Source organism: Rhyacophila brunnea, unplaced genomic scaffold (genome assembly GCF_057557595.1).
Source record: "Rhyacophila brunnea isolate RB1 unplaced genomic scaffold, BYU_Rbru_1.0 scaffold_8, whole genome shotgun sequence".
Lineage (NCBI taxonomy): Eukaryota > Metazoa > Arthropoda > Insecta > Trichoptera > Rhyacophilidae > Rhyacophila > Rhyacophila brunnea.
The window spans coordinates 42,198,568-42,218,366 of NW_028233350.1; the positions used below are offsets into that span (position 1 = coordinate 42,198,568).

General features: G+C 33.5%; 1 protein-coding gene across 2 annotated transcripts in view; it reads right to left on the minus strand.

Annotated features, from left to right (window-relative positions):
- Positions 1–4,749: 4,749 nt before the first annotated feature.
- Positions 4,750–19,799, minus strand: part of LOC147064254 (gamma-tubulin complex component 2-like) — a 118,487-nt gene continuing 103,437 nt past the window's right edge. The window contains exons 12-15 of one of the 2 annotated variants that reach the window (XM_085958523.1): positions 15,430–15,573; positions 12,258–12,335; positions 8,289–8,467; positions 4,882–5,107 (exon numbers count right to left, since the gene is read on the minus strand). In XM_085958523.1, coding sequence (XP_085814649.1) covers positions 5,011–5,107; positions 8,289–8,467; positions 12,258–12,335; positions 15,430–15,573 — 498 coding nt within the window. In that variant the 3' untranslated portion in view covers positions 4,882–5,010. Of the gene's footprint in view, positions 5,108–8,288; positions 8,468–12,257; positions 12,336–15,429; positions 15,574–19,799 lie in introns of both variants that reach the window. The other variant, XM_085958524.1, reaches the window with a different exon arrangement.

Genomic DNA, 19,799 nt, shown 5'->3' on the forward strand with positions numbered 1-19,799 from the left:
AAAACATATTAGAAAGAGCATTATTGACCCAGCTAGTTTAGTTTTAATCCACAATCCACACATAAGAACGGCAACCACATGTGCCTCTGTTCGATGGGACATTGCCATTAAAAATATCTACCTAAAATTTGTTTATAGTGTATGGTCACCAGATAAGATAAGGTTCTATGAAGTGGACATTAGTGGTACTGAAACATATCATTTGAAATTATGGCGAAAATCCGCGAATAAAACAATAAGGTATCAAAAAATCATATAGGTACTTAGCATCAAAAGGACGATTATATTAAGTAATATATTATGTAATGGCTTTCGAGCAAAAGTTTCTAGTCAACAATATTATAATTCACTTTAAAAGGTATACCTATTTCATCGTAGTAGATTTTTGGGTTTCCACCGTGTCCTTCTTCCTTCTTTACTCGACGTATCGGGCTCGTTGCAGAGGCCATTATCAAGAGATGATATGTTTTATGATGAAAATGTAGTGTAGGTATATGAATGTAAACATTGCCTAAGAATGTCAAAAGGAATCCGATTAGCTAAGAGCAAACGTTGCTCAGAGTAATCTGTCAATCGTTACGACCAGAGATACCGGCTCGAATATTGGATTTTGCTGATAGTGCCGGAAGCCATGACGTTTTTAACCATAATCCATCATCCCTATTAATATTTTCAGGGTTTCTATGGATTTCAATGGCCTCCTTTACCAATCGTGCGAAATATCCTTTATTCTGACCCAATATCTTGGTTTCAAAGTCAAATTTGTGTCCTGTATCCATTCGAGTGCTCGGTAATTGCTGACATCGTGTAATGTTTAAGTTGGTATGCCCTCTTGTGTTCACTCACACGCTTCTTTACTGTTCTAGAAGTTTGGCCTATATACTTTTTTGGGCATCCGCGACAGCTTAACTGGTATACACCTGCCGAGTCCAAAGGTTGTGAGTCCTTTACTGGTCTTAACATATTTCGGACCTTTGTTGATGTTGAGAATATTGTTTCGATTTAATGTTTCCGAAGTATCCTGGAAATGGTATCGTTGGTGTTTTTGATATAAGGTAAATAGGCCCGGCCTTTGAACTGTATCTCTTCCTCCTGACTAACCGGGTTAAGGTTGATTTTGCTTTTGGTGGCTTTTTGGATCATCTTGTTAGAATATCCGTTTGCTTGAAGAACCTTTGACACTTGAGATATCTCGGATTTTAAATACGATGATTCGCAGATTCGCCGAGCTCTTGTCATCAATTTCGAAATCAAATCCATTTTTTGAGCAGGGTGATGGTGAGATGAAGCATGTAAATAACGATTGGTATCGGTTGGTTTTCGGTACACTCTGTGTCCTAGAGAACCATCCAATTTTCTGATAACTTCCACGTCAAGAAATGGTAGAGCTCCATTTTGTGCAATCTCCATTGTGAATTCAATCATTGAATGTGGATTGTTTAAATGGGGCAAAAACTCATTTAGAGAGCTTCTATACCGTGAGGCCATATTGAGAAGGTATCATTGACATACCGTAACCAGCATGTGTCAAGAGCTGTCTGTTCAAAATTTTCCATGAAAAAATTCGCAACCATGGGAGATAGAGGAGTGCCCATAGCGACCTTCGGTTTGTTCAAACACTTTACCTTGAAAGCTAAAGTAGCTTGACGTCAGACAGTGCTTGAAAAGTCCAGTCATTTCTGCGGAGAAAACTTTACCTATTAATTTTAGGGGGACATTTGTGAATAGTGCTTGTATGTCAAAGCTTACGAAGAGGTCAGTAGGCTTTACAGTCATATCAGCTAATAACTTGACAAAATGTGTTGAATCCTTAACCCATGATGCGGTGGCGTTGGTATGTGGTTGCAAAAGTGACGCCAGATATTTCGAAAGTCTATACGTGGGAGAGTCAATTGCGCTAACTATTGGATGAAGTGGGCAGTCAGACTTGTGAATCTTGGGGTAACCCATATATCCCAGGAGTTTTTGGTGCTTTAGTGAATACTTTCCAGTATTCTTCACCAGGAATACCAGAAGATCGAACTAATTCCCTCGTTTTTCTATCAATTTTGTCGGTGGGGTTCCGCTTTACATGTTTATACACAGGGGTTTTCAGTAACTCTTCCATTTTGGTAACATAGTCCGTTGCATCCATAACGACTGTCGCGTTTCCCTTATCAGCGGGTAAAAGAACCAGTTGGTCGTTTTTTTCGCAAATCGCGTAATGCTCGATGTTCTGCAGGCGTTATGTTACTTTGTGGCGATTTTGATTTCCTGAGAATACGGCTAGCGTCTTGTAGTATTTCTTCTGCAACAGCATCATCATAAAATTCATCATAAAACATATCATCTCTTGATAATGGCCTCTGCAACGAGCCCGAAACGTTGTGTAAAGAAGGAAGAAGGACACACGGTGGAAACCCAAAAATCTACTATAATAAAAAACAACCGTGAAAGCCTCAAACATTATATACCTATTTCAGTTTATAAATTTCAACATATTGAGAATATCTCATGAACTTCATAATTATTCCGTATCCGGAAATTTGTAGGTATGCAGTAGCCATATCACAGTTCATCGTTAGCTGTTGTATCGGAAATATGTGGCCGTATAATATTGAGATCAAATTCATGACTAAATAACACACTTACAAAATACATAACAAAATCCAACGGAATACAAGGGAAAGACAGAAGAAAATAGGTAGGTAATTCATATAAAATTCTGGCAAGTGCTCATATGAATCGATTCGTACTTGTACTAATATTGATAATAATGACAGCATTATTATCATATATTTGATACAAATCGATATCAAATTAATGTTCTTATTGAATCTAATAAAATTGGAACATTACTGTCTGCATTTTTTAAATCTCGATACTATCCACCCATCTCTCTCCGGTAAAAGAGCTCACGAAGAACTGTGTTCATTTTCTACAATTGACAACAAATTAGATTTCTCTACTACAATAAAAAGCCATCAATACAAAACATTTATTTTATAAAATCACAACAATTTTTCTTACAGTAAGTAATTAAGCATATAGGGTCTTTGTAAATCAAGTGATGTTTTCAAAACAAAACTATGACTATTCGCTTAAAAGATTTGCCTTTTCACCTAAGGTAACTGTCATGATACAGTCTGAATGCTGTGTGTGTAAATGTCCCATACAACCAGTGGCGAAGAGTCGAGGCAGGCTGTTAAGATCCGATATCAATAAACATTGTCAGTTATACGAATTTGTTTTCTTAGAACTAAAACTACAAATTGCAGATAGTGTTGGTAAGTTTTTACAATTCAATTAACCAATATCTAAAAGTATGCCATTAAATCATGATTTTGTAAGTGATAGAAGAATATTTTTTATCTATTATGGTTTGGCTTGGGTAACATGAATTTTAAAAAACTAACCAACACCATCTGCAATTTGTACTATTAATTCAATTAAGTATGACACAAAGTGTACACTATTTTTGTTGAGTCTCCACATCCTACCTTTACCATGGTGCTTTGGGTTAGGCAGGGTTTAATTGAATTTTAAAAACTAACCATCATCATCTGCAATTTGTATTCATTGTTCAATGGAAACAAATAAGTTAACTGACAAAGTTTATGGTGCACTATTTATATCGGATCTAACAGCCTACCTCCAACCATCGCGACTGGTAATTTATTACCCCGGATTGCGTGGACTACAAGAGTTAACAATGCACCATTCAAATTATTACTATTATTAAAACATTAAATATGCATTTTGATTTTGAATAGGTCGTAATTTCTTTACAACAATTTTCCTTTATTAATTAAATATTTAATTTATACAAAAGGAACATTATAATAATATATGGCAATATGGCATACGATAAACAACTATCATTGTTTTTTTAATAATTAATATTAAATTTCTTTATCTAACTAAATCAGTACCTGCTTATAGTCATTAGAAAATTATACAAAGTTTAGATAAATCATTGACTACGAAAGTTCTCCAAAAAAAAACTCGGCTAAATACCAAAGCCATGACTTTGTCAGAAACAAAGAGTAAGACATGAACCCTTTAACCACATGGTGAAGATGTGATAATGGACATTACTTGGACACTTGCTGTGAATGCCTCAAGAGTCTTAACTTGACCAGCTATTTTTTAATCTAACAGATTCTAGTGTATTGTACGGACGCTGAAAACCATTCATAGAGTGTATATGGGGTCGTGTCTGGAAACTTGTACGTATGCAGTCCGCCGTATCACATTTCACAGTGAAATGTTCTATCGGAAATATATGGCCACATATTAAAGACCGTCCAACCTTTTTGGATCGTATACATAGTACTGACATAAAATTCATATCAAAATAAAACACGGTTCTTGTCGGTTTACATTTTACAAGAAGCCAGCCGCAAACAAATTTTGAAAATAGCCGATATACTAGATTATTTGTTAGGTTAGGTTAGGTTTTCATTCTTGAATTCATGAATTTTGCCAAAATCAGCTATGAAAATTGAATTAATGTTCATATTGAATCTAATAAAATTGGAGACCGGAGACCGAACAGTACTTATATGGTCATCTCTTTCCGATAGAAAGCTCATGGCTTAAATGTTTACACAAGACAACTGGCAACATAGAATTTAGGAGGTGCCAGGTGGTGTCCATATGCGTTCATGTATAGAGCGAACATGGTCAAAGAATAAAAAGTAATATGCAAGAAATCATTAATGTAAAATTTAACATTTCAGACGATAATAGTATTAACATTTAATTATAAACTGTGAAAAATTTATTGAAATAAAACAACTTTTTATGTAAATTTAAAATAATAGCAACACTGACTGTGTGACTTAAATTAATAATTATCGATTTTTAAAAACAGTTTTCTGCATAACATTAGCATTCATATATGAGATTATCATGGAAAAGTGCCTTGTTAATAAATGAGTTCAATTATACACATGATACAATAGCAAAAACTAAAGCATAGTGTTAGGTATTATTTATTTTTATAAAAAATGAGAAATTATTAATTTGTTAATTGGAAGCATCCGAGTGGGCCTGTGTGGGGACAAGGGTGTTGTCCACGCACATGAGATCTAGCTGTTCCGAGTAGAATGTGTTGAAATTTAACCTGAAATAAAAAAGAAAATAATATATATTATTATATTATCAATAATTAATTTCAAATTATTTAACAGGCAGTCTACTGCCATCTATTGACGATTTCACAAAAAAAATGGCAAAATAAATGTAGGTAATGCAGTTACCAATTATTATTCTATCATAAATTTAATAATAAAATCAATCAAAAAAAATAATAAAAGATCTATTTTACTTCTAAATTAGACCATTTCGATGGCATTTTTTACCAATAATTACGTATGTCATATATTTTTCTTATAATCATAATATGAACTGATGATAATATTATGTGCATTCAATAAAAAATGTAACATTCTTAAATCTTGTAAATTATTCGTTAAAATAATTTATTAAAATTATTAGCATAGTGCAAGTACATCAAGACAAAAAATTGGACCTAATATTGGCAAAATTTGAAAAACGCTTTAGTTGGATAACTTTTAGTTAATTCCATCGTAATTAGATAGGGTGCAGGTGGCTAAATTGGTAAAGCACACTGGCCGGAATTCAATTTCAAGATATTTTCATATTTGAAGGTATGTTTCTGAGGCGTAAAATAAATAAATTAATATCCATACTACTGATTATATTTTAGACAGGTAGCAATTTATATTATAACCCATTTGCATTGTGGAAATTGTAGTTGAAATCTAATATATAAAAATTAATATTTGTGTGTTTGTTTGTTCGTATTTAATGCGCAGCCATACCGTTCATCCGATTGCGATAAAACTTTGTAAACTTATTGCTTGCACTCGCGGGAAGAGTATAGGCTATACTAATATATAAAAATGAATGTCTGTCTGTCTGTGTGTCTGTCTGTCTGTGTATCTGTCCCGTATGCGTTCCTATACCATTCATCCGATTGCAATGAAATTTTGGTAAGTGGTTGCATGCACACCCATGAAGGTTTCTGAATTAGAAAAATCATCATCTTCTTCTTCTTCTTCATTATATTTTCTTTTATTCGTATGGTTCCTATACCATTCATCCGATTGCAATGAAATTTTGGTAAGTGGTTGTATGCACACCCATGAAGGTTTCTGAATTAGAAAAATCATCATCTTCTTCTTCTGCTTCATTCTATCTTCTTTTATTCGTATGGTCCCTATACCATTCATCCGATTGCAATGAAACCTTCGTCAGTTGTTGTGGTAACACCCGCAATGGTTTTTGAATTAGTACAACCATTTTCTTCTTCTTCTTCTTCTTCTATTCTATATTCTTCTATTCGTATGCGTTCCTATTCCATTCATCCGATTGCAATAAAATTTTCGTCAGTAATTGTGCCAACACCCGCGAAGGTTTCTGAATTAGTACAACCATCTTCTTCTTCTTCTTCTTCTTCTTCATTCTATCTTCTTTTATTCGTATGGTCCCTATACCATTCATCCGATTGCGATGAAACCTTCGTCAGTTGTTGTGGTAACACCCGCAATGGTTTTTGAATTAGTACAACTATCTTCTTCTTCTTCTTCTATTCGTATGCGTTTCTATTCCATTCATCCGATTGCAATAAAATTTTCGTCAGTAATTGTGCCAACACCCGCGAAGGTTTCTGAATTAGTACAACCATCTTCTTCTTCTATTCTATCTTCTATTCGTATGCGTTCCTATACCATTCATCCGATTGCAATGAAATTTTGATGAAGTGTTGTGCTCACGCCGCAAAGGTTTCTGAATTGTTACAACTATTTTCTTTTTCTTCTGTTTGTATGCGTTCTTATACCATTCATCCGATGCGATGAAATTTTGAACAGTTGTTGTGAGCACGCCCGCGAAGAGTTCTGAATTAGTACAACCATCTTCTTCATCTTCTATTCGTATGCGTTCCTATACCATTCATCCGATTGCAATGAAAATTTTATTAAGTGTTGTGTTCACGCCCGCAAAGGTTTCTGAATTGATACAACCATTTTCATCTTCTTTTTCTTCTATTCTATCTTCTTCTATTCGTATGCGTTCTTATACCATTCATCCAATTGCGATGAAATTTTGACCAGTTGTTGTGCGCAAGCCCGCGAAGGTTTCTGAATTAGTACAACCATCTTCTTCTTCTTTTATTCGTATGCGTTCCTATACCATTGATCCGATTGCAATGAAACTTTGGTGAGTTGTCGTGCGCACGCCTGCGAAGGTTTCTGAATTAGTACAACCATCATCTTCTTCTTCTATTCGAATGCCTACCTACACCATTCATCCTATTGCAATGAAACTTTGGTGAGTTGTCGTGCGCATGCCCACAAAGATTTCTGAATTAGAAAATCATCTTCTACTTCTATTCGTATGCGTTCCTATACCATTCTTCCGATTGCAATGACATTTTGATCAAGTGTTGTGCCCTTGCCTGCAAAGGTTTCTGAATTAGTACAATCATCTTTTTCTTCTTCTATTTGTATGCATTCTTATGCCATTCATCCGATTGTGATGAAATTTTGACCAGTTGTTGTGCACACGCCCGCAAAGGTTTCTGAATTAGTACAACCATCTTTTTCTTCTTCTATTTGTATGCGTTCTTATGCCATTCATCCGATTGTGATGAAATTTTGACCAGTTGTTGTGCGCACGCCCGCAAAGGTTTTTGAATTAGTACAACCATCTTCTTCTTCTTCTATTCGTATGCGTTCCTATACCATTAATCCGATTGCAATGAATCTTTGGTGAGTTGTCATGCGCATGCCCACGAAGATTTCTGAATTAGAAAATCATCTTCTACTATTCGTATGCGTTCCTATACCATTCATCCGATTGCGATGAAACTTTTGTCAGTTGTGTGCGCACACCTACGAAGGTTTCTAAATTATTATTATATAACATACAAAGTTTGTGGTTTGTTTGTCCCATCCAATTTTGATTTTTTTTTACTACATATTAATAACATTAATAACGTTTTCATATTTTGGATTCGATTTTAATTTAGTGTTCTTATGTTTGACCTTTACTCCTATTAGAATTATTTTCATATTGCCATATTGTATTACACAGATATTTTAATATTAAAAAAAATAATTACCTCTTATTATTTTTCAAATATCTAAGATAAATATAACCACGAAGCGACCCTGTGCGAAGCCGGGTACTTCAGCTAGTAAAAAATAAAAATAACTAACAAAATTAGTGTCTTTCCGCCAAGAAATAACAATAAAAATACTACATTATTATTGATTTACCTGTACATAATATTGACAAGTTTCTTGGTGTTGTTGTTCTTCGCCATGTCATTGATCATATTGAGCAAGGCGAGGAGAGCCGCCGTGAAACACAGATCGAAGCGGCAGATGCTCTGCTCAAAGGTTTCCCCCGGTGGAGCCGTACTGTCCGTGGACCTCGTCATTGATATGTCCAAACCCTAGATGATATTCATAATATTAACATTGTTATTATTTGGTAGGTAGTCCATTTGGTTTTCATTTGTCATAATCATCACAAAAATAGGTGATAGAAAATGCCAGGTTCGAATCCTGGGTCTGGCAAGTACACATATTGTTTTTCAATTTGTGTGTGAGACAGGGGATGGACCTACTAGGTTGAGCAAGTGACTGACATCCATTTCTCTTAAAAAACAAAAATCTGTTAATAAAAACCTCTACTCTGTGGAGACCCATATGATCCTATTAATTAGGATCCGACATGGTTGAAAATAAAATAAAAATTAGAGACATCTAGGAATATATTATGGAAAGTACTAAAAAATTACCTTTGTCAAAACAGTTACTTACTAAAGCAATTAAATTTAATGTTAGCAATCTATATTACCCACTTTTTTACGGAAGTACCTGATATATAAATTGCTTTTAACCAAAGATTATCATCAATCTAGCTTGTAAACATTACAAATCCAAAACAACTAATTTTTAAATTAAGTAGAAATCAAATTTTTGAACAAAATGAGATTTACATATAAGTTTCACAAGACAGCCTCATTTAAAAACAGTTTTTTCAATAGTGAAGTCATCTTTAAATTAAAGAAATACCGTGAAACCTTGATTTTACATTTTTGAAAGGACTGACAAAAACATAATAACGGGGGTGGGGGGGGGGGAGGAAGCAGAGTAAAAATATATCTTTGGTATATATATTTTATGGTATATTAAAAAACTAAAGTATAAAAGTAAAAGATCACCCATTAATTACTGCTTTGTATAAACTTGGCCATGTACGCTACAGCCATGTCTATAAAAAAGGAATGCGCGTATGCGTCTGCAACTTCAAATTTCAATGATTGTCATGCATTTATGTAGGTACCTTTATGACGTGTTAAAATAAATTAAAAAAATTTATTGAATTTTAAATATGTAGGTATTTCAGATATAAAGTGTGGTAAATAAAATTGTGAAACCGGGAATTAAATGTAGGTACTAAGAATAAACAGGAACGGTGCAGAAACTACACGGCTCCACTGTATTTCTTTGTTATTATGTTGAGATATGCATGAATTAAGGGGGGAGAGGCATGCCAGCAGAGAACCTAGCGGAAAAATACGAAGCTTGCAATTTGAGATTTTTTTTGATAATTTACAATTTCAACTGTATTAATTAATAAATATATATCTGAAAACATTAAAAAGATTTTTTATTTAAAGATAAACTTACAATTGTAAAAAAATGTAAATTCGTAGCAGGGCCACATCTTAATATTACATTATATTTTATGGTCATATGTGTTTATTAAAATTTAGTTTATTAAGTTTTCAATTTTTCATCGTTTAGATTTTTGACTAATTCATCGTTTTAATATTTTTTTTTTAGTTTTAAAATAAATATAAAAAATTCTAGTTCAAGTTTTTCTTAGAAACTGCCATCTAGATTCCTGCAAATAAGCTAGCAAAAAGAGTTATCTGTTTAGTTTAAATCTAGGTAGGTAGGTAGGTACTAAAGCAATTTCTACAACAAAATAACTATTGATAAAGGTAGATAGATGTTAGGTCATAGGTTATACGTTATCTTCACAACAGATTCTATACTTATTTACCAAAGAAATATTTCTATTATGTTTGAAACTCTTATAAATAGATGGAGGTTGAAGGTTAAATAATAAATAATTTGGAATATTTTTTGGATACAAATTACATAGCAAAACTTGCAATAGTCAGACAGCATACATATTAATATTACGAGTTCATAACACTATTTTAGCGCTGTTTACACATGAATATAAAAATAGGATAATAACTTGATATTTCTATACAAAATAAATGGAAATTAGTTCAGGCACGTCACATTAAATTAGTTACATTTGTACAAGAATACAAAAGCCATAATAATCAAATTAAATATTATAATAAGAGTAAGCATAGCGTTGTGCAAGTGTTACATTTATTCACCACTAGATGTCTCCTTATTGCCAATGAGTGAGAAAAATAATATATAAACAATATTCATACCAAATTCATACAGGTATTGAAGTAACTCTTTTTTGATACAATAATGGAACATGTTTTTGTATCAAAGAAAAAGTGATTCTTGTATTGAATTGTATACAATACAATGCTTTGAGGCTAGATTGTGGACAGGGTGAAGTAAGTACAGGTAACCTCCCCTCCCGTTGATCACGGGGGGGGGGGTATGTGTTTTAGATGAGGTTACTATAAGCGAAATTTCTTCATCATGATTATATTAAAAAATAAAGATACCCAAGTAACATAATTTTGTAAAAAAATTAAAAAATACCATTCATTTTGTTCTACGTTGCAAAAAAAATCTACATAATTTACCCTGCTTAATCTGTCTCTACTAATTATGCCAATGGTCAAGACTTGGCCAGTGACACATGTCAAAATAAGTGCGGGACAAAAAAATATGACAAATTTACACTCGCTAGGGTCACAATGAACGAAGGTTACCTGTACATATAAAATAATAAGAAATAGCAATGGCTGGCGCATATGTTATCATCTTAACCGTAAGATATCGCAATTCCCGTTTTATGCATCATCTTTGATTATCGTGTGGACAATTGTGTATTACCTATTACTATTATATATATTGTACAAACCAAATAATGACATTTGCGCCACCCTATACTTAACGGGGATAGACTAATAATTTAGTATCACAAGACATTAAGTTAAATTAAATCAGTGCATACAAGCATTTAGTGATACGTATTCAAGCCCAAAATAATAATAAATTCTGAATAATTATTGATTTTGGACTTGCATTAGTGTTGCAGTAATACTGAAATAACACAGAAATGATAGTATATAAAACACACAATCACAATCACAAGCAAAAAAAAAACATTGTATTATAATATTATAATGATTTTGCCAACGAGATTTTTAATATAATTTATATGACAACATTGTGGTATAAAATTATTCACTAAATATTAGTGTAGTGTGACCATTTTCTGCAAATCGAAAGTGCCATACACACTTTTGTAATAAACGGGCCTGTTAAATTTATGTAGAATGTAGAAAAACATGTTGGATTGTGTTAACACGATAACTTATTTTTGTCAAAATTGTGGACTGGCTGCTTTTTGCATAACTAAACTCGTAAGCGTCAATGTGCGATATATTCAGTATTAAAAATGAGACAATATATTATATCGTTGTTCCCTATTAAAAAAGTCGGATCTGAAATTTTGTCATTTTTGGATTATTACGTAAAAGTTATTCAAACACTTTAAACATTTATAATCACAGTTTTTTTTATTTGTTTGAAAAATTTCGAGATATTCAAGTTAATGGATCTACCGAGAGTGTCCGAATAACAATGTCGGTTCTTACCAACCGACATTGTTGGCTGGGCGTGGGTGAGCAAGACGCGTCGGATCTGACAGTTGCTGCTATGTTCACCGGACAGACGGATGTTTTTATAACCGTTTAGAAAAGTTTCTATAATCCGTATTTTTATTCATTATGGCAAGCAATATGTTACAAAGGAAATTTGATGAAACATCTTTGATTGCTCGTACTGAAAAATAGCATTTTGCAGATCCGACCTTTTTAATAGGGACCGACGATATAATATATGATTTTCTTTTGGAAATAAACATCAATGTCATTCTAATACTAAAGATCCCGTTGGCAAATCTACAGAAACAACACTGAAGATTTTCCATGAGAATGTGTTGAAGATGGGCGTGTCAGTCAGTCACTATGGAAAATGAAAAATATATCATCGGTGGTATACCTCGAGAGACTCCGAGGCTTCATAGGCTGAACCAATCATGCCGTTCATTTCCGCGTCCACAAAATACTTTCGCATCTCCTTTAGATAGCAAGGCAGCGTGGTGTGACAACAAAAAATAATAATTTAAATACGTTTAAAAATATAGAACTGTTCATGAGGCAAATCAAATCAAGGGATTTAAAACTTTACTTGGGTCACATTCTGAACACATTCAATTTTAGTATTGTTAAGTAAATATTTTTAGAAATCTTAAACTCTAATCCGGTGCATCCCAACATTTATTGTCATCAACTTCTTAACAAGTGTCAGTTAACAAATTAGAAAACTCAACCATTAATTGGAAATAATATTTTCTACAACTAGATTGTCATATGCAATCTGTGGTGGTCCGCACATAATAGCGGGGGCCAAAAAAATTAAAGTGATACTATACTTAATTTGTGACAAAATTAAAACATAACTTTTATAGTGTGACTTCTATATTGTGGCTGACACGATATAAACAATGGTGTAGTGAGGGCAGATCGCGCTGGGACGGCACTTCGGCACGTCTCCAGACAATAATTATCATCAATATTATGTTACACGCAACTGTTTTTAGTCACGTGAATAAAGAAAATTATGTCACTGTTATTTAAAGTGTTTATGAGAAATTTTATTAATCTTTAACGTCCCCTCGCTTCGATTTTTTTGTCTAATGATAATCGTTGTCATTGATATTACAAAATTTTCGGTACGTATCCGTCGAAATATTAAAACATGTGCTTTAGAAAAAATGGGCGATGGGGGAGAATTAAGATGTTTAAAAACAGCGACTAGGCACTATTTTATTTAGCACTACACCTCTGGTTATGGAGGCCAGCTAGGCAACTAAAAATCCTTATGTCTTTCATTTATATTTCTATGTTTCTGCCCCTCGTTTCCATTCATTACTATAATACATCAGTAAGGGATGTATTCATATCTCAAGAGTTTTTTTTATTAGATAACAGTTTCATAAAATCCCCACAGGTGTCGTTATGCGCAGTCAAAAGAGTACAGCACAAAAAACCCTACTTTTCTTCAACTGACTCTCTGGTACGCAATAATGATATAACATGTGTTAAAAATACAATTTAGTAAGTATGAAAAATTGATGCAACAGTTGTTTCGGGGGCTTACTCCTTAGTCGCATTTTCTGTTTTTAAATTATTAATCTACCTAACTGTGTAAAAATTGTCATATTTTAAGAAATAAATACAATCGTTAGCCACATGGATTTTTTTTCATTATTCAATGTAACCTCTAATTGAAATCATCTGACGGTTCTCTGCCTATAGTCCACTCGTGCAAGCAGCGATTTTTAGTAGAAAACTGCACTTTTTGAGGAGAGCACCAAACTTGGTATCATGTGGTACACCCATCATCGACGTTTAGGAAGGGGAGTCATTTGAAATTCATCCCCCAACAAAGCTGCACTTTTTGGGGAGCGCACCAAATTTAACATACATCATGTTCACATCCATGGTCGACGATTAGGAGGGGGAGCCACCTAAAATTCATCCTCTCAACAAAATGGCGGCCATATTTCCATTAAGTATCCCAAATTTGGTGCTCTCATCAAAAAGTACAGATTTTTTTCACTTACTCGTGTTACTAGTGGAATTTAACCGCAAGACAATGGTTACACTACATATGGGCTATGACATGTCGGACACAATATAGAACTTATATTATATTATCTATTCTTTCGTCTTCTAACTTGTAATGGTTGAAATGCACTGATCTAGAAGCATATCCACAATTCAAAGGTTTCCAAAAATTCATTTTTGTGTTAGTTATTTTTATTCCAAGGGTTGTTAATAAAATGCAATTATTTTTAAAGGCAATAATGTTATTTTTTATATAATCTGAAAGTATATTTTTTTATAAAAAAATATATAATTTAGAAAAAAAAGTTAGTAAGTAGATAATTGAATTAAATTGAATTAGAAAATAACTTTCGAAAACCTTTTCAAGCCATAGTCGTGATTTTGACACCATCAATATGAACACATTTTAGAAGTGTTCATTGCCATTTCATATTTTTTAAAAAGTAATTTGAAATGTAGATGAAAATATACTAATAGTTTATAATATAGTATGCGAATACATATAATATAAAGCACTTTATACAAGAACACACCTAAGAAAATATGAAGACATGGTGATTTCAATAAATACCTAATTCGGAAAAAAAATGTATAATTAATTTTTTACTCCAGAGTATGGACGTAAAAACCATAAAAATCTCTGGAGGTCAATATTATGGATCTTCAAATCGAACATGGTAAATATTATAATATATAAGTATTACAAGTCAAATATGTAATTGCATTAACTATTAGAATATTAAGACCGAAATCTAAAGCTAAGTGAAATGCTATGATGAACATCTAGTGACAGAATTACAAACGGATAAACATACATTTGAAAAAATCTGTTTTGATCTTATTACTTCATATTTCCTAATGATTGGTGGGGAGTAGTTTGGGAAACTCAAAGAATAACAATATTATATTCTTGAACATTGAACAGTGATTCACTGTGTTATATTATAATTATACCAATTAATATTTTAGTGTATTTTCAATTATTGATGTTTATAGAAAATAATAATTAGCTCAACTTCAAATCCGATATTATTTTATATCTCCCCAAATAGTCTATGTCCTGGCCGCCTTCGGCCCCCGATCCATCGGCCTCATTTTTACCATTCACATCATTAACAAAAAGTTGTTTTTTTTTAATTGTATGGAGATCCAATGTTTCAGTGGACCAGCCGTATTGTTACCTGTGTACCGAATTTCAAGTCTATAGATATACGGAAAGTGAAAACTGAGCGTAAAACGTGACACAAAAACCTGACAGAAAAACGTTGTAATTTTTAGCTTACGTTTTTATATTATAGAGTAGATTTAGTTTAAATATCGTCATGATACAAATCACATTATTTTCTTTTTAATGTGTTTTGATTAATAAAAAAAATGTAGATTAAATTGTAAGTCTTTCACAAGATGTCTCTAGTAGCATTTCACATTGCATAATAATTTACACCACTGTCATCATAGTATAGGATATATATCACCATATCACCACAAGATGTCACAAGTGTGACACCAACTGAGGATTCAAAAAGGAGGGATTGAGTCACCTGGAAGAATGTGCAGAACTGCACGCAGACCTGGCACAGTCTGGTGACGGTGGTGAGTAGCTGGGGGCTGGTCAGCATGCAGTCTTCAAGGCACGCCTCCAGGAAGTCGCTGTGCTTTTCCAAGACCTCGTCTACGTTCGTCACCTGAAAAAAGGACGAAAACATTCAAATATAACATAAACAAGTCTTTCACAATTTATGATCTGCTTCACTTATTTCCTATGGCTAATAGCAGTGGCGAAGGATCCATACTAGGCCTAAAGAAAGCCTACCTTCTAAGAAAAATAGACCTAAAGATATTACCTATAAAGCTAAAAAATAAACTGAAAAATAATCTGTCGTCAGTGTCTTCAAGTATTGAATTTAGAATTCGTATCAAAGATAAAAATATGAAACTAAAAAACTAGTCAGTTGTAAGTTTTGTATGGACTTTATGGACAGCCCTGTCTACCGAAATGTATGCAATACTATAGGCTCGAAAGGCGAAGCCTAACACCTTTGCGTATAATATTATTGTCTATGATTGCAGCTTTGTCCAAAATAATTAATAATAAGATAATTTTAAAAATGAATTTCTATGACATTCAATCAAAATTAATTTTATCTCTTGGTTTTCATTTTATAGCATTTAATTGATTAATGCAACACAATACAATGATTCAGTTATTTGTCATGACGATATATTGTAGAATGCTATTTCAATTTGCAAGATTTGTGATCTATATTCAGTATATAATTGTGTTCTGAATGTGGATTAATTATCTGATACTATACCTAAGTGCTTAACCAGAGTACGCGCGGGCAGCGGGGCGGCAGCGGCGCGTGAAACTCAAACGTATAACCGTATGTGAAATGACCAAAAAAAAGACACTGTCTACGAACATTTCACACACGGTTAAATACGTTTGAGTTGTGTACGCCACTGCCGCCCGCCACCCGCTCGACCACTGTGTTCGAGCACCAATTAGTATCGAGTTTTACAGGTGAAATTGTAAATTGTAGTGGAACAGTCATTCCTCTTCCCTTATTAATGAAGGTTCAAAAAAATAATTAAAAACTAATCATAATTATTTTTTAGAAGCAACAAATACCTACAATGCAGCCGTTTGCAATATGTACGATACATTTGCGAAAAAGAATTTTACACCCTAATGAGAACTTACTGATAATAACATGCATGCTTATGAACTTTCCAACAAGTAAAGATATCGCTTGGATCCCGAAGACAACATTCAAGTTACTCTGACATAAAAACATCTCCTGTGAAAAAAACCATAATATAATAATCTATTATTGATTTTTCACGGCCGCAGAATGAGGGGGGGGGGATTTCCGTGGACATACCCAGACACACGTTGAGTCTAGCGATGAACAGCTGACTTGTATCTATAACTACGATGCTCACATACGAGTTGCAGCGACCGTGCGTTATTTTATTCTGTATCAATCAACATTTAACCAAATTGCGCCGCAGGCTATATTATTTCAGGTATACTCACTGCTCTCTACTAGATTTCGAGAGGAAATAATATAATAATAAATTGATAGTTTTATTGGCCCTGGTTAAGAGCGCAATTCAACAAATTGTAGGGATGCTCGACGACCCTAAACATTCGAGCCATGACGTCCCGACGAAGAAGAACTAATATGCCATTAATTTAAAATTTAAATACTTTGTTTTTTTCGTTCCTGGGGAGCCCCCCTTGAGTGCGCGCCTGCCCGTTTTAAAACCAAGCAAATTGATCACGCTGATAATAGGTATTATGAATGTAAAAATGGACGAAAATTCGTAAATGCATTCTCCTCAACCAAAAAATGCAATAAAACAAATAAACATAACAAAGGGATTTACGAACACAGCCCGGCCCGACCCACGCGAATTTGCCAAAATTGGAAACCGCACGAAGCTCATTGAAAAAATGAAATAATTTTGTTTGATTCCCAGAGAATCCCACACAGAACCTTTGAACCAGGTTACACAATGTCTTAATGGTGCCAAAGGTTGCAATTCGGCAAGTAATACAAGTAACTAAATGTAGTTTTAACTAATTAACGTAGGTACGAGTATAACCCAATATTTAATTCATTGTGATGGGTGCAGTTTCGAATTCCGCATCTGACAAGAATCACAAACATATTACATTTCGGTACACATGAGGGAGGGGGTAATCTTGGCGGTAGCGATGTAAGACTTTCGCGTTACCTACGTCTTTATCAGAATGATTCGCACATACTTCGATTAAAACAATGAAAGATACCTACATCGTATGAAATGGTAAAGGTAAAGAAGAACCACAGAAAAATCTTAACTGCCAAAAGCGACCATGTAAAGATCACTCACGATTTCTATCCAAGGTTTTGAAGTAAGTTTTGGTTTATTAAGTACATAATGACTGCCAGGTCTTAAAATGTAAGAAATACAAAACTGCATTCGTCATGCTTCATATTGATACAGATTTAGCTATTGAACACAATAAATCCTTTAATACATGGTTTCCCAAACTATGGGTTACGACCCACCAGTGGGTCGCGAGCGAATATTGAGTGGGCCCTCGCCACTGTATACATGAATTAAAAAAAATAGGAAGTGATAAATTTGATATTTCATTCAGCTATTTATAACTCCTAAAAATTGAAATAAACTTAAGTTACGGAAAATATTGTGATAAAATAATAATAATTTGAATTGCTAATGCACTACAGGTGGCAGCACAGTCACGGAATATCGCCAACTAGCGCTGGAGCTAGCGCCAGCCATACTGACAGCGATAAAATTCGAGCGTTCATGAAAAAGCTTATGTTGTGGAAAAGTTGTACTGAGAATGGTAAGTATGATTGTTTTGAAACACTTGAAACTTTTATTACTGAAAACCAAGTGCAGCCTAAGATGAACGTACTGTATGAAATTTCCAGTCATTTATCACTGTTAATAAATAATTTTGACGACTATTTTGGGGAAGAGATGAAAATTTTTGATTCGTTGCGTTGGATTTGTAACTCATTTCAAGACGACTTACCAACTAGTATGTCAACAAAAGCAAGTGAAGAACTCATTGATTTATCAGAAGATACGTCACTGAAAAATAGTTTCAATCGTAAACAGTTAACGAAATTCTGGCTTCCAGTTGCTGATAATTATCCTTGCCTGTTCGATGAAGCTATGTAAGTCCTCGTCCTCTTTACTACCTCATATCTATGTGATGTCGGATTTTCGGCTATGGTTAACATTAAAAATAAATACCGAAATAAATTGGATATATCAAACTCACTGCGATTAAAAGTAACTAAAGTTGAAGTTGATGCTAAAACTGTAATGAAGAAAAATAAGAAACAAATACATCCTTCCCATTGAAATAACTTTTTAATTCCTTGCAGGTGTAGGTATTTAAGTAATATTTTTTTTTTATTTAAGTTGTTTTTCTTATTTCAACAGTCTTTCATTCATATTGGTAACACTTATAAAAAGATTTTTTTTATTTCAATTAGAACAAATAAGACAGCATTAAGTAGTTCCACGACTCGCTACTAGGGAATCTGAGCATTACCAATATTTATGCTCTCTTTTCTCTAACACAGCTAAGAGGTGGGTCCGAAGATTGGAAATTTTTGTTAGATGGGTCGGAGCCCAGTCAACTTTGGGAACCACTGCTTTAATACGTAGGTATTTAACTTTATCAGAAGGTAATCCACCTCCCTTATCTGTGTTCCCTGATTTTCACACACTCACCATCTAAACATTCTAAACATTTAACGGTTACATGGAAATTGTATGCATGCAGTTCACCGTGAGCTGTCGTACCGGAAATAGGTGGCTATATAACATCAAAATCAAAAGATGACACGTTGTTCGTAGAACATTTCACTATCACTTACATGTTAACCTACTTTTCTTTTCTATTTAAAAATATACGATACGACCGTATTTATTTTATATATAAGGAAGCATAAAAGCAAGAAAACTATCGAAAATGGAAGCAAAGGAAGGTTCTTAGAGATTAAAAAAATCTATTGCTGTCAACTTATTCCTTTTTTTCATCATTCCCTCACCATCGACAAGTTAAATGTTGCTGGTGTGAACTGCTTGAGTTAACACCAGCAACATTTAACTTGTCGGTGTGACGTTTTATGTAATTTGTTTCAGTGAGTGTTGGCAAGGATTCTACAAGTTGGACAATGGCCAACAATCTATCCAATTCATTAATGTCGCTGTGAATGGGCTTGATTTAATTTAAAAAAAATAAAACCTTGTATATTACAAGTGAATGGTTCTAAAATATTGCAATTATTCTTATTAATATTATAATTTATTTAAAATTAAAAAATATTTACATTCTCCAACGAATGCACTTTAGCGGTAAATGTCGGTTTAT